Source organism: Pipistrellus hanaki (assembly GCF_964339955.1).
Source record: "Pipistrellus hanaki genome assembly, chromosome: 14".
In the NCBI taxonomy this organism is placed as follows: domain Eukaryota; kingdom Metazoa; phylum Chordata; class Mammalia; order Chiroptera; family Vespertilionidae; genus Pipistrellus; species Pipistrellus hanaki.
The window spans coordinates 34,219,871-34,246,425 of record NC_140516.1 but is presented as its reverse complement, the minus strand read 5'-3'; the positions used below and the strand labels follow the sequence as shown (position 1 = coordinate 34,246,425).

At 43.7% G+C, this 26,555-nt stretch overlaps 1 protein-coding gene across 3 annotated transcripts in view; it reads right to left on the bottom strand.

Annotated features, from left to right (window-relative positions):
• Nucleotides 1-26,555, bottom strand: part of PLCE1 (phospholipase C epsilon 1) — a 268,999-nt gene that overhangs the window by 68,417 nt on the left and 174,027 nt on the right. For all 3 annotated transcript variants that reach the window (XM_084903476.1, XM_084903478.1, XM_084903477.1), the window contains 3 exons: nt 10,768-10,913; nt 8,513-8,771; nt 6,508-6,713 (listed from right to left, as the gene is read on the bottom strand). In XM_084903476.1, coding sequence (XP_084759602.1) covers nt 6,508-6,713; nt 8,513-8,771; nt 10,768-10,913 — 611 coding nt within the window. The remainder of the gene's footprint in view (nt 1-6,507; nt 6,714-8,512; nt 8,772-10,767; nt 10,914-26,555) is intronic.

Below are 26,555 nucleotides of genomic sequence, written 5' to 3'. Positions count from 1 at the left end.
CCAGAGGAGCAAAACAGATCTCCCTGACACAACCTTAGACTCTCACTGGGTGTGTGTGCGCACAAAGGACTTGTCTGCTTAGAAAGTTAGCACATTTCCTGCCCTGCGTGAGGAACCTGTGTTTTCAGAACTAGAGGATCTGGGGGTGGGGACGGGGTGAAAAGGCAAGGGAGACCACTGCCTCCTTGCTATCTGGTCGCCTGGGTAGGAACATGCCCAAGAGAGATTCATTCTCTTCAAAGCACAAGGGATTGTTAGTAAGATCAAGGTTTCTGCTGTCTGACCCAAACACTTTATAAGCAAAGTGGTGAGTAAAACTGAGAAGGAGCCGGTCCACACAAGTCTGGGAAGGAATGTTCCCATTGTCCTGAGGCACTTGGGCAGCCCACTGCCTATTGGCGAAGCATGAGAAGCAGCAGCAGCACTGGGCTTCTTGGACTCAGTCTAGATCCTGGTCCCCAAGCAAGATCCCAGTCCTGCCTCCAAATAACAGGTCTTCCTTCTCACCTCACATAAATAGATATCCTTAAAAAAAGAAAAGAAACCTATAGGAGATTTCACAAATATGATGGTCAGAATATCCTTTTCAGATCACCCACCCTGGAAACAATCCAAATGTCCAGCAACGATAAAGTGGATAAATAAAACCTGGTGTACTCATACAGTGTAATTCTGCACAGCAATGAAAATAACAACCAACAGCTAACTACGTGCAACAACATGGGCAAATCGTAAGCAAGACACACAAGAAATAATACTATATTTATATACATGTAAATTTCTAAATCAGGAAAAAATTTAAGAATGCATAATAGTGGTAAAATTGTAAAGAAAAACAGGATGTATTATCATAAAATTGACAGTGATATGATTAAGAAGGAAAATAAGGGGCTTATGGGAGCTGGTACTGTTTCCACTCTGGGTAACAGTTATGTATATATTCACTTGATAATTATTCAAATACTAATACATTAGTTTTAAAGAAAATGTTAAATTTTAGAATAGTTTTAGATATGTAGAGAAATTGCAAAGAGAGTATACCTCTGCATCCACTTTCCCCTATTACTAGCATCTTATATTAAGGATGGTATATCTGACAAAATTCATAAACCAATACTGACACATTACTATTCACAACAGTCCATACTCTAGATTTCCTTCACTTTTTATCCATGTCCTTTTTCTGTTCCAGGACTCTATCTAGGATACCACATTATAGTTGGTTGTCCTGTTGCTTTAGGCTCCTCTTAGACATGACAGTTTCTCAGCCTTTCCTTGTTTTTGATGATCTTGACAGTTTTGAGAAACACGGCTCAGGTATTTTGTAGAATTTCCCTCATTTAGAATTTGCCTGATATTTTTCTTATAAGTAGCCTGGGGTTCAAGGTTCTGGGCAGGAAGCCCGCGGAGGGAGTGGCATTCACATCATATCAGATCCAGGGAACAGACTGTCAACACGACTTACCTCTGTTGTCGCTGACCTGGGTGAGGGGTGTTGGTCATGGGCTGTGTTTTCTTTTAAAGCCTCCTCTCTAGACTGTCCTCTTTGGAAGGAAGTCACTAGGCGCAGCCCACGTGTAAGGAGTGAGGAGTTATGCTCTACCTCCTATAGGGCAGAGTACCTAATAAGTTATGTGGAATTATCTCTTCTCCCCCATTTGTTTTTGTTTTTTTTTAATCATTTATATATGTGAACTCATGCATATTTATTTAACACTTTAGGTTATAATCAAATGCTACTTTATTTTGCTTAAATTGGCCATTGGGAGCGTTTGTAGTCAGCTCTTGTGTACTTTTTAAAAAAACAACCCATGACCAACACTCCCTCGGCCAGGCCAGGTCAGCATCCACAGGGGTAAGTCATGTTGACAGTCTGTTTTGTTGCTGTTTTTAAGCACATCTCTACTTTCTGGCACAACAACATGTTCCTGGCTCATCTTGTGTATTTCCAGCCCCCATCCTAGAGTCAACCATTTCTTCAAGGAGCTCTGCTTTCTTTTCTTGAAGAAAGTTATTAGAAATCAAGATCTGGTTGCTGTGTGCAAAAATACATTCTACTTTATGCACTTAATGTTTCATTTCCACACAAAAAGGTGAAGAAAGGAAAAAAAAAAAGTCCTTTGTAGACATTCAATTCCATCCTGATGGAACTGCTCTCAGTAACAATGAAAAACCAATACTGTGCCCTCTTACATATACTGCACTGGTGCCCATGTCCCCCACACCCCTCACATACAGCACGGTGATTAGCAACATGCCTTCTAGAATCACCCTAAGCCTAATGGTCAGCTCCACCACCTATTTGCTGTGTGACCCAGTCAAAGGACTCAACTTCTCTGAGCCTCACCTTACCTATCTGTTACTGGCAAAAAGACAATACCCATTTCACAGATGAATGATGCAGTTCAAATAAAATAACACCCGTGAAGCAACAACACAGCATCTGGCTCAGTGAAGTATACCACTATGATGAAGTACAGGAAGACGGAGGTTTCTTCCCTCCCACTTCTCCTTCTCCTCTTCCGTTCCTGAGCCTAACCCAGCCCAGCTGTTCCTCTAGAGGGGCTTTCTTTAGAACATAGTCAAGCCCTTTAATCTTTTTATTTCCTTTCTTTGGAACCATTTCCATATTCTTTATGTCATAGTTTTTGTTATTGTTTTGTTTTTCAAGTACAAAAAGGATTCAATTGGGAAGTGTTAATACCCATGAAATACAACATATGTTAAGCTGGACTTAAAATTTCTGATTTTCATTAGCAAGAGAAATGGTATTTCTCATATTTTGTTTAGTTTGAGTTCTGAACTAAATCAAGCATATTCCAGCCAAAAAACAAAAAACAAAAAACCCCAAAACCCCTACAAGCATTAATTATGAAGAATAGTGTCTGGAAAGGAAAACTCTAAGCTTTTCTGGAGCCCTTTTCTGCTACTCATACATGATGGGAGCTGGGTGAGAGAATAGACACTCTTTCTTGGAGTCAGTTTCTTTCTTTCTTCCTCTTCTTCTTTTTTTCTTCTTCCCAGAACAAAAGAACTAATGCTCAGTGTTAATATTCCATTACAAAGCATTCTTCCAGGGATGAGTGCCCAGACAATTATTTGTAAAGAAATAAGTTCCTTTCGAGAAGGAACCTAGTAGCTTTGTCTCTTAGTGGATTTTATGCACTTCTATACCTGACCCTCTCAGGAGACACGTTTCTGTGGGTTTACAAAAAGGAATAAGGTGGAACGTAAAGATTTATTTAGGAACCAAATAACATTAACCAAATGTCAAATATGTGGTTTACCGGTAAAGAAATACCTTGTCAAACAAGTCATATGTCTTACGAAGAGGATGACGGAGTAAAAAGAGAAGGAAAGTTTGTGTCCCTCTCCAGAGGGCTTCTGTAATATCCTTCAGTTAGAAACCATAAATTAACAAAGACTTTTCCAGTGTTCCCTGATGAAAATATTCTTAGGGGACAAGTGTATTTTCTTAATAACCCTTCATGACTTCCTAAAAAGTTAATATGATTACATGAACATAATTCATCAGGTGGTAAGCCTAAAATAATTTTGTAAGATCAGAGAAAATGTATACGTTCTCCAAAGGACTAACTATTGCTGCTCTCTAATAACATCCAGACTTTTAAGCTTGCTTCTGGCAAATTCTTGCTTTTAATTAACTTAGCACTTTCCTCAACAACAGACAGCTTCTAAATCATATCTGGGTGGTGTGTGGACTTCGGAGCCCGTTAGCCTGAGGTTAAACCCTGACCCTGCTGGGAGAGAGATCACGAGGAAAATGCAACTGCTGTGAGGATTAAATAATGTAACATTTGTAAAATATTACGACAGTGTTTGTTAAAAATAAATAATAATGTTAAATATTACTAATAAATAATAATGTTAAATATTACTAATATCATTATTGTCAGGATTGTATTTACAACGTCAGTATGAGGCTCTGGACCCAGAATCAATTTCCAAGTCCTGGAAACAGGGCCTGCTGGTCTGCTTTCAGAGATTTTATCGAACACCTCACTCCTGCCTCGTGTGTCCAGCGCCTCATGTCAGAACCGCAGTCACTTGGGGTAAAGAAGCTGTTCCTGGTACTGAGACCCAGAGGTTACAATGTGAGCCTTTCAACGTGGCTTCACAGGTTTTGTAAAAGAAATATTTACATTTTTGAGCTATTTCCCCTCCTCCTAAGAGTGCTTAGAAGCAGGATCTGGAAAATGGGAAGCGGAAGGGAAATGTTCTTAGGATGTAGATGATAAAACCGTTAGAAAGAGAACAAGAGAATAAGCAGGAGGCTGGAAATAAAAATGTCATGGGAGGTGACAGGATTAGGTAAGAGATTTATCACTTGAAGGAACCCCCAGCAAATGGAAAAGATGGTGAAGGTGAAGGGAAAGCTCAGCAGCTTGGTCTCTGAGGCTCAACCAAAGGTAACAGCCCTGAAAGTATTTTAGGAAGGTGGACACTTTTAATTGACACCCCATCCCAAAACAAGTAAAGGTTGTTATAAAAAAGAGCCATATAAAATTCATTATTTTATCTATTCAGAGATGATGTTTCCCGTATAGTAGGATTTAAGGAATGAATTTTTGCCAGAACTCAATAGGAAGAAAAGGTTTATCCCAAAGTCTGTTTGATTTTTCTTATAAATATCGTGAAACTTGTAATAAATCATGACTCCACCTTCCCTTTGGCCATTAAGAATCTCAGAACAAAATTAAGTCACTATAAAGAATGTAGAGCATACACTTTTGTATTATTTCTCCCTAACTTATTTCCCTTAATATCTTCAATTAGTTATATTTATTCTCATAGGCATCTACAAATTTTTTTTTGTGTGTGTGGAAGGGGGTAGATATATACATAGATACCTATACAGGTAAATAGAGGTAGATATAGGTTAAGGACTTAAATGGCTATGAGATGCTTCTTGAGTAGACATGTGCTTATTTGTAGGTGGTCCCCTGATACTGTACATACTAACACATATATAATGCTACCTATAATATAATACTAAAGGCAACACACTGTTAGTGAGAAAACTTTCAAGTAATCTTTGGACTGAGATAAACTTAAAAGAAAGCTAGCTACCTGAGAGACATTTGAGCTTTAGGGCTGGGACACCGGTGAGGGCACTAACAGTTAACCTATGAGCACCTGGGTCCTCTCTGGAGGAATGAGCAAGGAAGTGAGGTCTGGAGAGGCCCTAAGAAATTTGGAATATAGGTTTACCTCCTTAAAACATAATAGCATTAGGGGTTCAGATACAAAGCATTCATTTCTGTGTTCACCACTGAGTCTAAGTATCTAGTACTCCAACTCTAAATAAATTATTTTCTGAAAACACTGTCACCCTTCCCATTGTAGGCTCACACACATACACAGACAACTGGAAAGACTCTGCAAAATGAATAGCAATGGCTTACGGGGACACACACACACACACACAAAGGACCCTAAGACAACGGCAAGGTCTGATTCATGAGTACTAACTACAAATAAAACCTTTTGTGGCAAAGACGTCAATGCCAGTAGACCTAACAGTTCTGGAGGTGCTGAAGAATTGATTCCTCCAGCTGGGCCAGGTTCTGCCATTGAGACAGGCTTGGCTGTGACTAAACAACCTTGAAGAGAAGCAATGCATGGCCCCCTGGTCTCTGATCTTCCGTTTGGTTGTGGATAAGCACATCTGGCTAGATTGCAATGCCTGCTGATAAACAGCAACTGGAACAAGTAAAAAGTTGCAAAGCTGAGGTTGTCACCGCACAGAGCTGTGTTTCTGAAAGTGAGAGCCTTGACCGCCTGACTTGGAATCACTCAAAGGTTGAGGGAAGTTGCTAAAAATACTATCTAGTAAGTGTCACTCTACCCCTACTAAATCACTATATTTCATTTAAAAATGCTAATACCACTCCCGTGTTCCACTCAGTGACTATTAAAAACTATTTGTATAGCAGCTATGAAATAAACAAATGGGACCATGGTTCTAACCCTGAAATTTAATTGGTTGAATTTTTAGAAATAGCAGGGTAGCTTTAGTTTCCTTTAGAGGGTCTGACTGACGGCAAGAAATTAGATTATAAGCAGTAATTTTAGAATAACGCAGCCAAATTAAAAACAAAAATTCTTGCCCAGCAGGCACGGCTCAGTGGTTTAGCGTTAACCTATGAACTAAGAGGTTAACAGTTTGATTCCTAGTCAGGTTACATGCGTGGGTTGCAGGCTCGATCCCCAGTGGGGGGTGTGCAGGAAGCAGCCGATCAATGATTCTCACCATTGATGTTTCTATCTCTCTCTCCTTCTCCCTTCCTCGCTGAAATCAATACAAAATATATTTTAAAAACAGGAAAAAAAAATCTAATTCAGAATTTGTAAAGATGGAAGAGAAAGAAGCACTGCTTACTGATAAAGGTGGAGGTTTTTTTTTTTAGGCATCTGCCTGAAACCAAACCGAAATAGGAAGCAGCAGCAATGAGCCCCCTCCTTTCCATTAAAATGTAAACTCACTGGCAGCGAGCTTTGTCCTTCAGGGAGTTTTTCCGAGAGCCGCTCCCCTCACTGGGGCTGTCCTCATCCTCCGCCTCCAGACTGCGGCTGCAGCTCCTGATGATCTGAAAGATGCTGTTGACGGTGGACTCCTTCTCCGAATTCTTCAAGCCATTCTGTCCCACGCGTTGTAAAAAATTATCTTGTCCACTGTAGTCAGCTACAAACTACAGAAAAATATACCGAGAGATTGATTGCTATTGCTACGTCATACAGTACATCTAAATAACCTATGTGGCTAGGGAAATGAAATCGTAATACTCATAAATAATGGTATTTGTGCCTATTTTACTGGGAAAAAAACAAGAACCTCCAGGAAACACATTTTTTCCCCTTTCACCACATGAACTATCAAAACTTACTCTTGTTTTCACTAAGACAACTTTAGTCCCTCTAGGAACTAACACTGCACTTGGAATTGAAAACACAAAAAAGCAATATTATTCCAAGGTTCCCTAGAGAGAAGATTAGCTACTTTCCTGAGGAAGGGCAGGGTTATTTTATGCTTGCAGGGAGAATTGAGAAAAATTATGAAAAAGTATTCTCTACTACGGAACCAGATAAAATCACCGAGAAAGGTGGCATTTTGCTTTGCTTCCCATATGTCCGAAGGTGAGCCAGAGACTTCCTGGCCGGGTTTGCACTCTTATCCACTGTCTTGACCAGGAAGTTTCTCCCATCCCCTGCTGCAGCGGGGCCCTGAGATATGGCCTTCCCGCCTGAAGAACGAGGGAGCGGGTGTGGGTAAGGCCGGGGGACTTGCTTTCAGGGTTCTCCTTCATTTCTGATACTTTCGTTCCCCTTAAATAAGCCGAGAGATGGAGCCGGCTGAGTTGCCTGTACCCATCAGGGCTCGAGGTGTCCCTGATACCAGGAGACACCTTTGTGCCCAGGTGACATAGAAGAGGCTGATGTTTTAGAAGAGTCTTCCCACCGCCGCCAAGAGGGAGTGTGTGTGTGTGTGTGTGTGTGTGTGTGTGTGTGCTTGTGTGTAAGATCAGTGGATACTGCCACCATGGTGAGAATGAGCCTAGATTCAGGTGTGTCCCACAATTGAATCTAGTTCCAGGTATAGGACTCTTCAAAATTCTCCATGAAGCTCTCCTGCTGTTTAGTCTCTCCTTTCATTTTTATACCTAAAATAGGGAGGTTTCTTACCTCCTTCCAGTTTCTCAGAGTCCCTCCTCCCAGTGCCCAATGCCCCGAGGCAAAGCTCACATGGTCCTCTCCTCTCTGGGAGTCAGAATGGGCTTGGGACAAGCGAGGCAGCCGTGGCCAGCAGCCTGGAGCCCATCTTCAGATGAGGCACCAGCTTTTCCATCATCTCCTCCCTCCTTTCCCCGCAAAACGAAGGAAGGGAGAAAGGCACTGCTGACTTGCCCACATTCTTACTTCTGCTGATTTGGAAAAGTTAAGACTCTCACCTGACTTCCTTTATCCTCTGCAACCAGACGTCCCCAACCAATGAGACAAAAGAAAACCCCATCAACCTTAAGAAAAAAATCAGAAAGCAATGCCAATTTCCACTGGTATCTTCCCATTGCCCCGCTAAGGCTGACTTAACCAGCCCTGGCTGGCTTGGCTCAGTGGACAGAGCTTGGACCTGTGGACTGAAGGGTCCCAGGTTCTATTCCAGTCAGGGGCCCATGCCCGGACTGTGGGCTTGATCACCGGTTGTGGGTGTGCAGGAGGCAGCCGATCCACGATTCTCTCTCATCATGGATGCTTTTCTCTCTCTTCCTCTCCCTTCCTCTCGGAAATTAAAAAAAAAAATAAAATTAAAAAAAAGCTAACTTAACTAAATTAAGCCCCAAACAGTGCCGGTTGGTGTTCTGTTCTCCGGGACTCTCAGGGCCCTAACAGGGATCCACACAGCAGCAACAACGGACCCCTGGGTCACTGGAGCGAGTGGGGGCCAGGGCAGCAGCGAGGCTCCGGATCCGGAGGACTGGAAGGCCTCACTCACCTCCAGCGTCTCCTCCTGGGAGTTGTATCTGGGGCAGAGCTTCACGAGGCCGGAGGCGCCGTCCAGCACCTCGCAGAGCTCCTTCAGGAACACGCCGCAGAACGGGACCACCCTGCAGCCCGGGATGTGCAGCGCCCGCGTCACCACCTTCCTGTACTCGCAGGAGGACTCGTGCTGAGCCATGGCGTCCTTCAGGCTCCTCATGGTCTCCAGGTCGGACTGGTCCATGAACTGCCACATTTTTAAAACTTTTCTTGACCTATTTGCAAGTAAATGACACCTTTTTTTTTCAGACCAAAGGGGAAATAATATGGTTTACAGTACACAGCCTAAAGTCTATATAGAGCCATTCTTTTTCTCTCTGTTTCAATATTTATTTAGGATTCACATCTCCACTTACTTCCCCAAACGATGTCTAATATTGCTTTTATAAAATGAAGCACAAAATGAAACAGGACCGATACAAACGAAAACCCATGCGGAAGGCGTTAGTTTGGAAGGTGGGCACTGAGCTTAGGCGGGAGCTTTCCCAGCAGCGATGCCCGGGGAGACCTCTGGGGGGACAGTGTTTGTATGAGTGCTGATGGAGGGCTGCCTGCAGAAAACGTGTCATCCACTCCTCTTGATCCTTTCAACGTGACCCCCGGGTGCATGCGAGGCCTGCTTCCGCCTCTTTGCTTTTACTGACTCCAGCTTTGACATTAAGCCACTGGCCCATCATGAGGGGCATTGCCTTGAAGTATTATTTGTATAAAAGGATGTTTAATGGGACTTTACTATTTTGAAATTGCTGCGAAGGAGAGGCTCCAGATAGTCTCTGAAACTGCTCTGCACCCCAGTGGTCTTGTAGCCACCACCGGCCACGACTGCATCTGGTTGGCCGGGGAGGGAATACTGTCAGTGTTACGGGGAAAGGGGACATCGCTCGAAGTTTGGGGGCTTCCAGTGGACTCTTTGGAGAGGTGGACCCGTGTCCTGGGTAGTTTGTGGGTCACACAGACTGGTGTGTGACTCTTGCCTGGGAAAGCCTGACAGGAGAGGCTGCCATGTGAGGGAGAAGGTTCGAGTGGGTGTGCCATGCATTTGCAAAGTCTGGAAGTGTTTCCTGTGAGCCGAGAGTGGACACTGTGCCAGGCGGTTGGCCCTGCAGTATCTTAAAAGGTCCGCCTGCCAAATGAGGTGACTCCAGAGGAACGTCTGGGAGGGCAGGGCCTTGGAGCTGGACCCTGGGGACTGAGGGTGCACCACCTCTTGCCAGGCAATGGTGCTATGGGATATGGGGGACTTGCGGGGAATAACTAGAAAACGCCCCTAAATCACCACATTCAGCAATACCAAGGCCAGATGATAGCTGTTCTGGTCCAATAAGATCCCTCCTTCCTCTATCCTGCTTCCTTCCTGCTCTCCTGTCCACTTTTCCTGTAGGGCCCTGAGTTGGAGGGAGGGGGAGAAAAGATAAACCATTCCTTTTCATCCTACTGCACTTTCTGAGACTGGTTGGGCTGCAAAATGTGGGAAAAGGGCAAAGCTTTAAATTAACTGAGAGGTTGCAATTTTGATTTACATCAGACTGGATTGAAAATTCATTATGTAACATATAAGGTATTTGAAAGAATAAAGAAATATAATATGACAAATACCCATGTATCAACGTCTCGATTTAAAAAACAAAACATTAATAATACAGTTGAGCCGAAACTGGTTTGGCTCAGTGGATAGAGCGTCAGTCTGAGGACTGAAAGGTCCCAGGTTCGATTCTGGTCAAGGGCATGTACATTGATTGCGGGCACATGCCCGGTAGGGGGTGTGCAGAAAGCAGCTGGTCTATGTTTCTCTCTCATTGATGTTTCTAGCTCTCTATCCCTCTCCTTTTCTTTCTATAAAAAATCAATAAAACATATTAAAAAAATAATAATACGGTTGAGTCCTGGACAACATTGCTAAGTGGTTAGAGGGTCGTCCTGAAATCCGAAGGGTCACAGGTTCCATTCCAGTCACAGGCACATATGTGGATTGCAGGTTCCCCACCCTGGTTAGAGTAAGTGTGGGAGGCAACCAATTACTGTGGGTCTCTCACCTCTCTCTGTCTCTCTCTCTCTCTCTGTCTCTCTCTCTCTCTCTCTCCTGTCCACTTTTCCCCTCCCTTCTACTCTCTCTAATTTGGGTAAATGTGGTTACCAGGGCAGTTAATTCAGTGCCATTCAGCCAGTAAGAGGAAACTGTGCCCGGAGAGCCGTATTCCCCACTGCACATACCTGAGGCCGGCCAAGAACTCCATGACGGTGTTGTAGTTGCCCATGTTCCAGCAGCATTTGGCCACATGCACCAAATATGAGAAGACTTCCCGCTTCTCCTCCATGGAGCCGGCTGTGAGGATCAGCCACGTCACCCAGGAGCTCACCTGGAAAGTGCAGAGAGGGGCACTGGCTGAAACTATGTCCTGGAAGCGTGATAACATTCCCCCCCCCCCCCCCCCCCCAAAAAAGAACTGTTTTCCTAATACTCTTAATATTAGGTAATGAAGGATCCAACCAAGAGACTAAGGTGACACTGTCACTGACTCTCCATCACGGCTTGCAATGGGAAAGTCATGCAATCTCTCTGTGGTCTTTATCTTCATTTTGAAAATCAGTAGGCTGGTCCTGGATGGTGCTGCTAAGTGGTTAGAGCACCAGCCTGCATATGGAAGGATCCCAAGTTGGATTCTAGATCAAGGTCATGTACCTGGGTTGCAGGTTTTAACCCAGTCTAGTCAGGCGCAGGAGGCAACTGGTTGATGCATTTCTCTCATACTGATGTCTCTATCTCTTCCTCTCCCCTCCCCCACCCCCATTTCCACTCTCTCTAAAAATGAATGGAGAAAATATCCTCGGGTGATGACGAACAAAAAAATAAAAATAAAAATAAGGAGGCTGAAAGGCAATTCATAAATTTCCTCTTGATCTATATAATTCCATGAAACTATACAAAAATAAGGCCAAAGGATAACGATTTAAATATATTTGACCAATGGACAGCAAGATTAAATGCAATCAGTGCACTTAGCCCATCAATGAAAGATACTTATCAGTAGTAAAATACATAACATCAAGTGGAAAACTACATTTTTGAGCTGTCTTTTACAAATGCATTATCTATTATGATCCCCAAATGACTAAACAAAAATGAGAAGAGCAACTACCTATATAGCACTTATGATGTACCAGGAATTATACTAAGCACTTTACATAACTCATTTTTCTCTCCCAACAATCTTAAGAATCAGAGACCACTATTATCCTCACTTCATAGAAGAGAAAACTGAGGGACAGAAGGCCTAAGAGACTTACCCAAAGTCCCCAACCAAGAGGTGGCAAAGCCTGAATATGAACTTAGGTGTATGCCCCAGAGGTGACACAAATTACTCACTTACTAAATGACTAATGTGTATACACAAACGCTAATGTTCTCTAGCTCTGGGCTTACATTTATTTTAATGTGATTTGACATTTCTACACAATTGGAGTATGATATTCAAGAATAACCTAGTACTAAGACCCCCTTTATGATATGCAGCCTCAAAATCCTCTCCTCAGTCTCTAAGATTATTTTTCTTCTACTTATACTTTGGTGCTTGGAAACTAGCATTCACTTAAGTTGCTTTCTTCATCCTGGCTAATGTCTGGGCTGATTAGCTCAGTGTTTAGCAAATAGAAGATCGGATCTTAACTCCACATGGACCATTAGTTGCACTTGGTTCAATAACAATGTTGAAACTTGGGGGCCACTCGCTTCCCTGGCCTGAGTGAGAGTGAGGCCTGAACAGAGTTGATGGTGACTCACGACAACATCAGGAAAGAGTTCTGTGTGCACTCCTGAACAATGATAGGAAAGTATGCACGGCCATAAAGTGATAGGAATGAATGGCATTTGTTGCTGGCAGCAACCACAGAGGGCAGCCCAACCCCATTTTCCAGGTCAGGAATCTATGGCTCATGGGAGAAGTGACTTTCTGAGGTCACAATTCTTGTTGGTGTCAAAACTAGGACTCCCAGTCTGGTGCTCTTTCATCTGATGAAGGATGACAGTTCCCACGTGGCATTGGTTAGGTCCGGCTAAGCCCTCAGTAAGAGGACAGAACTGGAATAAAAGAAGATATCGAGGAGAATACAAAAAAAAAAAAAAAAAAAAAATGGCTGAAGAACAAAACAGAACAGAAGAGATTGATGCTGAACGCCTTTTTCTATTCCCTACTCAGGAACATATAGAGAAATCATAGCAGCATGAAGTTGTCATACAGGGTCATACTCCTGTACCAGCCAGGAGCACTGCAGTGATAACCTGCCTCCTCCCGGCCCAGTCCAGTGGGCTCTGAGCACGCTCCTCTGCTCTCTGCCTGTCTGGACTTCTCTGGGTCCTCATGCAACATCAGGAGAGCAGATTAGGCATCAGGCATCAGACCCCTAGGATAAGCTCTGGTCCTATTCACCCTGCAAGGAATTCAGATTCTCCTGGGGGAAAGATAACCATTTATTCCAATCTCTCAGGGCTGCTTGAAGCACACAGGATCTCCCTCTAGGATTTGCAGAGCCAACCCCTTCCCTGAGAGCCAACCCCTTCCCTGCTGCTAAGTAAGCCCTTGCTCACCATTTCCAAGCCTTGTACCTTCACCCAGTTACCCAATTAAAAGTCACCTTTGTGAAAACCTGGCTCTCTAGAAAACAAAATTATTTTGCTGATAAAGACTGAGTATCTTTGGTGCTTCTGTCCAATTCTTCCTATAGCATGATTTTTGTCCTATCCTGCTGTGGGAAATCCCCAGCAAACACTTAGAATAATACCTTAATCAATAAAGAAAGAAAAAAGAAAAAGAAAAGAAGAAGTAAATATGTAGTAAAATAAAGCAAGAAAGAGCTTGAGAGGGTAGCAGAGTTACACAAAGGCAGTTTGGGCATGCTGGTGATGATGCATGCCGTGATTCCACGTTCATTAACTGGAGGCAGAACAATCAAGAAGTTATGAATAACAGAATAATATAATAGTAGACACTTTAAATAATTTATGAACTCCGAGACCATGTAGATTTTGGCAACAGAGAGGAATTGACAGGACTACTCCAATCATGAAGACAGAAGAGAAGCAGTCCAGAGATGGAAGACACTGACGACGCCTTGCCATACTAGCAGACAGCAGCTGTGTGTCGCTGAAGAATGCCCAGGACCAAACCAGAGAGGGTTGGATCTGCATTACCACCATTTGTCCACCATCCAGAACTGAAATATCATTGCTGACATGTACACATAAGGAACGAACTGTTTGTCATTGAAATTGGGTCTCAAACGAACTGTTGGCCTAGAAAGAAATCCACTACAGACTGACTCATATGCCTTTCAGCATAACAATTACTGCTTGTCTCATTTTTGATTCTTATAAGTATATTTCTAGTAGGGCATGATCTCACTCATCTAGGGGAAATGTTGAACAACATAGATTGATGAACAAGAACAGACCCAGAGTTAAGGAGCCATGGGTCAGACTGTTGGACCTCAAAGGGAGGGTGGGGATAAAAGGGAGAGATCAACCAAGAGCTTATGTGTATACATATGAGCCTAACCAGTGGTCAAGGACAACAGGGGGTGGGAGCATGAGTGGGGAAGGGTGGGGGATTGGAATGGGGGGTTGAGGACAAATACGTGATACCTTAATCAATTAAAAAATTAAAAAAAAAAAGAATTTATGGATTGGTACACTGAAGGTGAGCATTGTCCTCCTAACTGCTCTGAATATCTTTCCCTTCCCAGACAGTATCAGTGGGATCAAGAACTCTCCGAGTTGGCCAATGGGTACCACTAATGGCAGTAGTCTCTGCTGGAAGCCAAAGGACTGAAGCAATGCTGCTCCTTATGATAAATGCTTCATCTCCTCATCTCCATGGGATTGTCCTGATGCTGCTGCTGCCACCGAGTTCGCTTCTTCTTCCAAGCTCTCTTCCTACTGAGGCTGCTGCTGCTATTCTTACTACACCCAAGTTAATCTGCTTAAAGCTCTGTAGCCTTGTGCTAGAGCCTGAACCCTGGACTGTATCATCCCAACTGTGGTTATGGAAATGAACATAGGATGGAGGGATATGCTACCACAGAAGCGAGAAAAATGATATGATTCTTAAATAAGTATAATTTGTCCTGAGCATTAAAAATGAGGGAGGGAGATTTGAAAAGACAGAGAAGACAAAGGAGAGCTTTCTGAGTTAGAATAAAAATGTTGACTATGGAAAAAAACAACAACACTTAGAATCATAAGATCATTGACTCTTTGAGCTAGAAATGCAAACCTGTCTCCTTACAAATAAAAATTAAATCATAGAAGTTAAAATGTTTCCTCAAGGACATCCAACGCATCAGTTTTTGAAGGCTTTGACTATATGTTTCTGTAGCTTTAGCTCCTTTTTATTGTTGCTGAGACTGATATCAAATCATGTCTCTGGAAAGTCGTGGTTCTTTCAGACTATTGTGGTGATCCATTAGCCCAGTGGTTTGAAAGGGTTAACTCATCTTTCTCTGGAGAGTCCTGCTGCATTGCTGCATGGAGCAGAGACCAGCACATGGTTTGTGCCTCAGTCCTGATCAAGCATCCAGATTTATTTCTTATCAGTCAAATGATTTTCCATATACTTTCCCACAATGCTAGGGAAAAAAATAGAGATACCGTATTTCACATGGAAACCTAATTTAAACCAACTGTTCCATCTCCAAGTGTGAGTCCCTAGGGCCTGGCTGTTGAGATTATGTAAGCACTGTTATAAACACACACACACACACACACACACACACACACACACACACACCATCTGCTTACAGACTTCAAGGACAATCTTATTGCGGTCTAATGCATTCACAACTTCACAGGCATTAACCGATGGGAATGCTATTACTGTTTATAAAAAATTAACGACACAATAAGGAAACAAGGATTTGGCGACGACTGTAAAATGTTGCCCAAAGCATAAACAGTGGCCACGTTTACTAAGTGGAAAATGCGATGTGTTGCCAATGCAGAGTAGTTTCCAGGACATAAATCACACAGGAAAACACACAAGTCACCTACGTATAAAGTACTACAAATCAAGCATAGGGAGTCTCTGAGTGGAATGGTGTTAAATATGGCAAATTATTTTGCCTCATTTTCGTGGTCAGCACAGAACAAAGAGCTAATCTGGGCCTCAGCCCGATTCTGTTTGCGTTCCTCCCAGAGGCTCGGAGTTCCCCTTGATGACTCTGGTCCCTTGGTACATGCCTACAACTCCTCCACAGTCGCTCCTCTCCAGATGTTTTCTTTCTTCCTACTCTTGCCTTTCTCAGTCCTCTCAGGCCTAGCCAAACCGAACAGCTTGCTTTCTCTCCTCTTCTCACATCAAATACCTTATTGGCATCACATGAGCTTCGCTTGGAAGAAATGTTCTTGCTCCATTCTAAACGACCTCTCCTGGTCTACCATGTCCTTACCTTGGCCCACCAGGCCCCTGTCCATTCTCCAACCTCACCCCGGCTCTCTCTCACACCCTGCTTTTAGGAAGGTGACCAAGGACGTTTTCCATCTCAGGGATCTCCTACTGGTCCTTCCTTCCAGAAGAAGGCTTACCCTCCTACACTCCCCCGCCCCCTGCCAATTTAACTAACATCTACTTATCCTCAGGCAGGAATGTCCTAGACCAGGGGTCCTCAAACTTTTTAAAGTGGGGGCCAGATCACGGTCCCTCAGAGAGCTGGAGGGCCGGACTATATGAACTACTAATTCCTACTGTAACACCTCGGCTGCTCTCACCGCCCAAAAAACCTGGCGGGCCGGATCAGACTCCTCTGCGGGCTGCATGTGGCCCGCGGGCCATAGTTTGAAGACCCCTGTCCTAGACCCTGCAGTCAGGATCCCTGCCCTGAGCCCTATACTGGCTGAAGTAGCTGTGCCCCTCTCCATAGAGTGAGAAGCTAGTGCGGTGGAGGGAACATGTCTGCTACCGGCTGTGCACCCACTTTCAGATCATTTACCTTTGTAGACCCAGGTGTCAGGACTCCTGAATGCCATGCAAAGGGCCCAAGCCCATTGTGGGCCTTTGATCTGGATCAGTCTCCTGAGGATAGATCAGACTCTAGCCTGAAGGCTGGCCAAGGAGCAGAGGGGAGTGGCATGTGGACAGAGTTTGAACTGGAGGCCTGAGGTGCCCACACATGGCACACCTGCTAGGATGGGAAGAGAAGGTGGGCAGGCCTCAGGCTGGGGCCTCCTTGTACTTTTTCCTGAGTTTCTGACTGAGGTCAGGGGCAGGGCTGCCTTCAGGAATCTGATGAAAGTATTATTTTCTCATGGAGGCCTGCTCTGACTTCCCACCTAGGCCAGTGCCCCCAATATAGCTTTGACCCCAGCCTCCCTGCACAGTCAGCACCATGTTCCCAAAAGGCAGACGTCAGTGCCACCACATAAATGTTGAATCAGAGTTGGCAAATAAGTGGATGTGACCTCTTCTAGGAAGGCTTTTCTGATGACCTAGCACTTCACATTCAACTTCTTCCTGTTCCTCTCTGATTTACTGTTGGACCTTGAGTTCATAGTTACGTCTACGCTTGGATTTTCCACATTGCATGGGTTTATTTTTGTTATATTTGTGTGCCTGACTCTTTCACATGGGCCTGCTGTTTCCCCAACCAGACCTTATGTTCTCAAGGACAGAGACCATCTTTCCCACATGTCCACCGTGGGGATGCTCAGTGCCTCTGACCGACAGGCAGGCCACCGGAGTCCCAGGAGGCCGCGGGCAGAGAGGGTTCTCAGCCTCCAAATGGTCAGGGATTATATTTGGGAAGAGGCCCAAACATTTCCTACTGTTGTTCCCAGGTCCAGAGAAAGAAGATAAATGACTTTCTGCCAAAATGTGTCTTGAATATGCTGAGCAGAACTTTTCATAGAAGAAGATCCTTTTAATGAGTTCAGTATCTCCCCCCCCCCCTTTTTTACCCGAGTCTTATTCAAGCATCATTTTTTACCTATAATGTGAATCTCCATCTCTCAACTGTGCCTGAGACTTGGAACTAAGAAGGAGAAGCAGGGGTAGTGGGGAGGCAGCCCAGTCCAGCATAGCGGTGGAGAACACAGCCACTCAGGTGAATGGACCTGCGTTTAACTCTCAGGTCTACTGTCTTCTTGTGCAGGTCCCTGAGGAAGTCACCTAACTGTCAGCCTCAATTCCGTTTTCAGTACAATTGGAACAATAATATTTATCTCATAAAATTACTGTGAGGATGACATTGAAGATTGTATCTGAGGATCTCACCATGATGCTTCCTGTCTAGTTAAGGGCTCAATAAATGATTACTAATGCGACTGCTGGTGCTGCTGCTACTTCCATTAACATTGGTACCTGCGTTGGAGAGAGCGTAATTCCAGGAGTCAAAACACAGAAATCCAGAAGAAAGGAATCTCTAGATCCCAGGTCCTAACTGCCAGGAAGGGAGAAGTCCAAGGCTGGCTCAGGAGGAATCTGTGATTGTCTTAAGCGGGGGTCTGTGGCCTGAGCACAAACCTTTCCTAATAAAAGGGTGACATATATTTTCTGCTATCTGAAGGGTCACCTGACCCCACATTAGAAATAAAGTAACATTTGTTTCCTATTTAAATAACAAAATGTCATATGCACGCATATATACATATATAATACACACACACACACACACACACACACACACACACACACAGACACACACACATCTTTTATATATATAAAAGGTCAATATGCAAAGTGTCCCCTCAGGAGTTTGACAGGGAGAATGGGAGTTCTATCGCTCGCTATGGCGTGTGCTGACCATCAGGGGGCAGCACGGAACATGGCAGATGGCCAGCAGCAGCAGGGCGCTGAGGGAGTGAGGGAAGGAGGCTAGGAGGCTGGGAGACGGGAAACCTGATCGGCCCACCAGCCAGGCTTCTAGTATATATATGTTTAGGTATATTTCTAGTACCTTGTCCTACACAAATCTCTCCCAACTGTAAGCTCCTTGATGATAGAGGCCATGACTTACTCATGCGGAAGCCTCAGTACTGAGCATGCAGCGGCCAGCACATTGCACACACGTCGTCCTTGACGTGAAGTAGGTGGCAGAAGAGTCTCTTGAACTCTCTGTCTAGTTTGGCGTGGTTCCACCAACAACTCTTTGTTTAGGAGGGACATAGAGGGGGAAAGGGAGATACCAAAAGGTGGTTTCTGGAGAAGCCCTACATAAATCTTAGATTATACTCCTCTCCTACCCCTCAGATTTTATCACAATGGAGTACAATTGTTATTAACGTGCAAATGAAAAAGATAAAAAGCCCTGATGTATCTGACGACCCTCCTTCCTCTAAGGAACACTGAGCATCTATTATGCATCATGCCCCATACTGGGCACTAGTAAACACGACAGGTGTGGTAAACTGGAATCCAGCTGGTAGGTAAAGACATTACATTGGCTTAGCCAGCCGACAAAAGCAGCCCCTCGAGTCCCCCTGGAAATGGAGCTGAAATCCAACTGCATGGATCTCCCCTTCTCCTGGGACTTGGAACGGGACCGAAGGAGGACTTGAACACCCTCCCAGAGCCAGGCTTGTGAGCTAACATGGCGCCTCGCTCATCTGAGCTGCTGCTACATACAGGCTTAGCACTTTTACTTTATTTTTTTAGATTATGAAGATGAGAGCTTAAACTGTTAGTTGTCACGCCTGGCTGGTGCTATTAATATAAAACCAAGATTGGAGGCCATGAATTGGAAGATGAAGATGATAAGCCGCTGCCAACAAACTTTTCTCTTACAATAAAACTTGTGTAGAAAAATAAAAAAGATAAATAATAAACTTTGAAAAACATAATAAGCAGCTTCTTCAAGAGGTAGTCTCTGTGGAAACAAGGTTGGCCTTTGAATCACAGTGCCAGCTTCTCGTTTCTGTTAGCTGAGAGGATTTCCCAAGGATTCAACCCTCAGAAAAAAGGAGGTTTCATTTCCTTTAAAGATGCCAGAAAGGAGAGGCAGGAGGAGGTGGAAAGGGACAAAATATATATTCAGAAAAAAAAAAAAGCGTGTATCCATAGGAAGTCTAAAGAAAGCTGGCAGGGAGGGGTGGGACACAGGAGAGAAGGAGGAGGGTCCTGGGAGACTCTCTGAGGACACGGGGCACATGGATATGGCCTCGGGGAGATGAAATGCTTGGAGAAATAACAGTGAGTCACACACAGCCTCCAACTGGGCAGCTGCTCAAGGCTCCAAAAAGCATCAGGTACAGGGAACTGCAGTCACTTTGATTCAGAGTGGGACTGAACAGCAGTGTGTGATGCTGGCCATTTCAATATCTTTCTCATTCTGTGAAAAGGAAGCCATCCTTTCTGGTGAAAGAATAGATCCTAATTCTGAATAAAAACCAACCTTGTTGTACACGTAAGACAAAAATTCTAGGAAGTCCAGCATAGGATAAAATGACTTGGTATGCCTCACCAACTACCTTATTTGTAAAAATAATCAAGTGCCCTTCAATGACATCATCGAACTGGCTGAATGGTAAGTGCCCTGGTGTAGCAAAGCAAGAACTTGAGGCTGACAGCTGAGAGCATGGAAATTCAATTCGGGAAATCCAACAACTGCCTCGTGGCCTGGGCACCTCCAAACTGTATTACTTAACACTTCATTTGTCTTGTCTGTTGACTGTCATGTTTATTCATGTGTGCCCATCCCTCTGCAGCGTTAGATTTTGAAATCTTGGCTGCCAGAAACTTGATCTGCCAATTTTGAATTATTTCCATATGTTTTGCATACAGTAGGTGCTAAATAGATATTCCAGCTGCTGTCGTTACCCCTCTCTGCTCTGAAGACCCATGTTTTGTTGCCCAAACTGTGTTCTGAGGACATGTTCTACCAGCTGTGAAGTATTTTGTAAAGGAAGTATCTGGGACCACATTAGTTTGGGGAATGCTGGGATAAATTAAGATTTCTACACTGGCAGGATCTCTTGGAGCTTTAAATATGCTAACGTGTGCGTGGTAAATTGCCAAGAAGGAGCAAATAATAGTCAGAGCTTTCCATTCTCTTTTGACCATGTAATTTTCCCCCAAAGGAACACTAACATCTAGAAAGACTCTGGACTGTTGGCACCAGGTCTCTCCATGCCCTGATAGCCTGGAGCAAACATAGGCAGAGACTCATCTCCATTGGCAACTCTGGACCCCTTTCCCTGCATCTGCCCAACCGGATAACACAGCCCTTCATCTCCAGAAACTGTATGGTGTGAGTGGACTTTGGGAGGTAGAAATGGCAGCATATCACTTTATAACTGGTGCTGGAAATTCAGCATCAATGTAGCATTGGAGGAATTCTAAAACCAAGACACAAGAAAAATTTTCTTATTATAAAAAATGAGGAGATTAGGGCATGTGCATAACTGTTATTTCATAGCCAGAGCTGTTACAAGGAAAGAGCCCAATAGACAATCTTTTAGTCATTTGGTTCCACTACATAGTGTGACAGCTAATAAATGAAAGAACCTTAAAGGCAATTTGGCTTGCTTCCATTATTCTCTAGATGAAGAAATCCAGGAACCAGAGAGGTTAGGTGACTTGCTCAAGGTCACCAGGCTAGTAGGGGCAGTGCCAGGGCTAGACCCCAGGTCCTCTGACCCCAGGATATCCTACAGTCACAGTCTGCCGTGCTTCTGTTATCGCACGAAGAGGATTTGATGCATTGCTACCCCTTACTTACTCCCTCCATCAGTGGGTCCTCAGGGGCAGGTTCATGTGTTTGAATATGGTGCATGCCTAGCAGGAGCTAACCTGAATGATGGCGAGGAGAGCTAGGAGCTGCAGGAATTGCTAAAGACACTAGCTTGGGCAGCCTAAGAGATGGGACAGTGGGTTCTAGATGGGCAAACCGGAGGAACCGAAGGGAGAAGTCAGGGCAATGGAAACTAGAGTGCCCAGGACATGGCCTGCTGTCACAGCCCTCACGGGCCTCAGACCTGCCTGCAGCTTCAGATATACTGAGGCTTGAACTTCACTCAAGAGGGGGCTCCAGCTGTGCCTTTCGGAAGGGGCTATGGGAAGGGAAGGGCCCAGGAGAATGCAGATTTGGGGCAATAATTCCAGAAGGGAGGCAGGAAGGAAAACGGGCAAGAAATAACAAAAATTGGTACGGTTGCTATTTGTTTTCATTAGGGATAAAAGGAGATGTCAAAGGAAGAAGCAGGAAACATCCTCTGCTTCCGTGAGGAGAGGGGCCTGGCAGGAAGAGGTTCCCCCCACCCCCCAACCCTGAGAAAATTCCTGCCAGGATCTGTCCCAGGAGGGAGAGCGTGGCTGCTCATTGGTGGTGGGGACCCTGATTAATAACTCTGTGGGCACAAACCAAAGGATAGAAGCTGCAGAAATTCAAAACTTGAGACGCGGGGAGGCCGAAGTGAGAAGAGATCTATTGGAGATGGGCCCCTTGGTCGGCAGGACGTTGGAGTGAACTTGCTGAAGGGGCTGAAGTTAAAGCCGGCTCATTTTCCTCAGGACCAGTCCGATCAAGGCGTCTGTGGCTGTTGTCAGTTTTTTTTTTTTTTTTTAATATATATTTTATTGATTTTTTACAGAGAGGAAGGGAGAGGGATAGAGAGTTAGAAACATTGATGAGAGAGAATCATTGATCAGCTGCCTCCTTCACACTCCCCACTGGGGATGTGCCCGCAACCAAGGTACATGCCCTTGACCGGAATTGAACCCGGGACCCTCCAGTCCGCAGGCCGACGCTCTATCCACTGAGCCAAACCGGCCAGGGTTGTTGTCAGTTTTTGAGGGCGTGTTTATAGTTCCTGTAAAAGTGACAGACCTGCTTGGGGTCGGGGGGGGGGGGCAGTCATTTAAAAGTTAATCGGAGCTATGGCAAGAGGAGGTGAGGGCCAAACACAAGCCTCACTTCTCCCTTAGCAAGAGGGTGAGTTTTCAGTCTAGAGGTGCGAAGACATGTTTTGTATCCAGCTCAAGAAAGCTCTTTAGAGAAATATTTACGTTCTTAGGGTGTGGATGGCAGAGATGGAAAAGTAAAAACACCATTCAGGTTTTAGAAAGGAAAACATATCCCCAACCCCCCCAAACGAAACCAAAACTAAACAAGATCCTGTTTTTGGGGTGTAGACTGGACAAATACTATTTTCTATATGCGGTGGGGGGCAGCCCGTGTTTGAAGCCAGAGGTGGGGGTTCGAGGCTCAGCTCTAACACTCACTAACTGTGTGATACAGGGCCAACTACTTAGCTTCTCTTCTACTCCTTCTAGTTAAACCAGGTCTATCAGCAACACCTACTTTATACAATTGTAGAATCCAAGGAAAGAGGCAAACGTGCTTAATGTGCATATAAGCTCAGTGGAAAAGTTAGCCAATTTTACTAGTATTAATGAGCATGTATTCAATGATTTTCAGATATGGCATTTGATTTGGCAAGGCACCTACATTTAATGTGGCATTTCTTTGAACTGAGAAATTCCAATTTTTCATTAATGCTTCTCCATGTTTCCCTCATTTTTTCCACTGCACAACCCCTTCCCTTGCCTCCCTGATCCATGGGGGACTGGAGAGCAGCATGTATCAGACTGGTGCATAGAATAAGCCTACACTATACTCAGACTCACTCCTTAAATTCTATTATTTTATGTCCTGTGGCAGGTAATAAATTAGTAAAGAAAGATGCTTTCTATGTCCATGAGCTACTACTGATAAAGTGACAGATGCTAACAAAAGAGTAAAAGCAAATTTTGCTAAGAGTTTATGAAAGTTGAGTGTATAATGTAAAACAAAGAATATCTGAAAGCCAGAAATTTTTATGTGGGGTTGAAAAAAGTACTTCTTTCTATTTTCTCCTAATTTTTTAAGTGCTGGAAAACACAGTAAAAAACTTTACTGTTTTAGTCTGGCCAGTGTGGCTCAGTGGTTGAGCATCGAGCAATGGACCAGAAGGTCACAGTTTGATTCACATGCCCAGGTTGTGGGCTCCATTCCCAGGAGGGGTATGTGGGAGGCAGCTGATCAATGATTATCTCTCATCATTGATGTTTCTCTCTGCCTTTCTATTCTTCTCTGAAACCAATAAAAACATATATATATTTTTTAAAAAATCTTAAATGTTTCAGTCAAATATTTTTCTGAAATATTTGAAATTGAAACAAATGAAACAAATGAAATTGTTTGCATATTTTTTCCTTTTAACTTAAAATGAATAGCCTCTTTATCAAATATATCTAACACCTGTAGTATATAAACTCAGGCCCAGATTTCCTAAAAATGCTGGACATGTTTTAGTATTTTAATGATAAAACCCAGATGTCTTGTATAACATGCCCTGGAAGAAAAGAAACACACAACCGTACAAAGAACACTCACCATTTTAAATCTGATTAAACTCTCTGCCAAACAAGGACTGGAAAGAGTATGATGTTTGTACAAACAATCTTTTAAAAAGTAGTTTTCAAATCCACTTCCCTCTTCTGGAAAACTCCTGAAATGTGAACCGGCGATATTTATTTACATTCCACTTCTGCAGTGGAGTCTAGTTTGGGGTCATGTCTTGGCTCTCGGGGTAGGTGTCGTGGTGATGATTAGCTTGACTGCCCAATCTGTGTTTAGAGGCCCACATGGAAGGAACTCCGCTTCGGTCACTTATACGTATGACAATACTATTGAGAGCCCAGGGGTTCCTAAATGTGGCTTGATATCAGAACCACCCGTGAGAGTTTCTTAAAATACCGACTTGTAGACTTCACCAGGGAGCATCTCATTCAGCAGATCTGGGAAAGGAGGTAGACATTTGTCCTTTTACAAAGTTCTACAGTGAATCTGATAGAGCTTGAAACTGCTCATCCAGGGCCCTGGCCATTCTTTTAAATTTGCTTAAATGTGCACAGGCGTCATTGGGATTTTGCTAAAATGCAGCTTCTGATTCCGCAGGTCTGAAGGGTGCGTGCTGGTGGAAGTCTCTGCATTCCCAGCAAGCTCCCAGATGCTGCTGGCCTGGGGAACCAGCCGCTGCATTTCGTTCCCAGGTCTTCTCAGTCTTCTCCAATCTGGAATAGTTCCTCATGGTTCCTGTCTTTCATGCCTCCGCAGTTTCAAAGATGCCAGGTCTCACATTCTGCAGGAGGGTCCTCACCTGGGTCTGTCGGATATTTCCTCATCATCAGATTGAGCTCATGCTGCTTGGGCAGGAATGTCCCAGGACAAAGCTGTGCTTGGCTGAGTGCATCAGAGGGCACAGGATGTCAGCGCTTCACACCACTTGATCATGTGACTCTTGATATTTCTGCCAGGTTTCTGCACCATAAAAATCACCAGGGGCCCCTGATAATTAATTATTATTTTGTGGGGAAATATTTCTGAAATTGCACCAAAGTCTTGCTCTTCATCAACCCTCTGTCCACCTGAATTCTATTGATGATGCCCACCTGGATCAACTACCTACCTCTATGATGGCTGCCAAATGGTGATTTATATTTTCACCACAATGTTAGTTGCATTTGTTGGTAAGAACAAGCTTTCCTTTCTCATTTATATATGTATATATGCTTATTTTAAAAAATATTCCTAGACTCATAGATTGAGATTTTTTTTATTTATTTTTTATTTATTTATTTTTTTTTTACCATATTGTAATTTATGAATATCACAATGAAGTTGAAATAGTCTCCAAGTGGCTCCTGGATCCTTCTGACATATCTCCATCATCATATTTGAGTATTTCCTTACTTCTTAGCCTACCAGGGTGTCTCATTCTTATCTTTAATTTTCCTAGGGAAGGTTAGTCTTCCCTTGTAAATGGTTCAATGGTGCCTTACATTTAAAAACAATGGTTTGTAAGTTTGTAATTGTGAAATTAAATTTGGCCTTTTAAATGAAAACACTTAATAACACAAAAGTAAACATTAAAATACTTTACATTTTGTGTGTGTGTGTGTGTGTGTGTGTGTGTGTGTGTGTGTGTGTGTGAGAGGGAGAGAGGGATAGGGGGAGAGAGAGAGAGAGAGAGAGAGAAAGAGAGAGAGAGAAAGAGAGAACGAGAGAGCTGCACTTTAAAGTTGTTAAGCTCTTTACAGGTCACTTAGTCAAATGGTTTCAAATTCTGGGACCCCAAGACTTTATGGGATGCCTAGATCAACAGTGAGTAAGCAGCTGCTCTGGGTGAAGAGCGCCTGGGTGGGAAGTGGGGCAGGGTCTCTTTAAGGACTATTCCCTAGGTTTCCTCAGAACCTCACTTCAAAGCCACCATCCTGTCTAAGCCCTCAGACTCTCACCGAGGAGAAGGCATGCTCTACTGGCCACTCTGCTATGTGCTAACACAATTTCAGATGGCCAGCCACACGATTTGTTCGCAGGGTGCAGGGGCCAGGAACCACCCGCGGGGCTAACCTGCCTATCTCAACAGATTTCAGGAGCCTCACGTTCCTTCTTTATGAAGGGATAGCACAAAACAATATTGAAATACTGTAACTGAAAAATTAAAAATATACAAGGGAAGGTTCAAAGTTTTGAGTGAATATATGGAATATATAATTTAATTATAAAAATTGTGTATGATCTCCTTCAGAGGACACATTTTACCACCAGGTATTTTCAGGGTCAATGGGTATTTTGCTATTTCTAAGAGTAAAAGTACCATATTGTAAATAAATAAATAAATAAATAAATAAATAAAGAAGACTGAATTGCATAGGATGGGCCCATGGACGGCATAAACTTCAGCTGTTCACAGGAGAAACAGGATGATGTAGAACCCTAACTTTTAACTTCTCCTCAAATCATTTCAGTATGACACTGAGGTGAATAGGATATATCCCCCACTCCCCACAAATGCAAATAGAAAGAGACATGTCTACATGATGACAAAAAAAAAAAAAAACCAACAAAAAAAACAGAAGTAACTTAACTGTCTTTCAGTGGTAGAAAGGTACAGAGTTCTCAATAGAATGATACAGAGCAACGAAAATGAATCAATCAGAGCTATACATATTAACATGGATGAATTTCCAAAAACA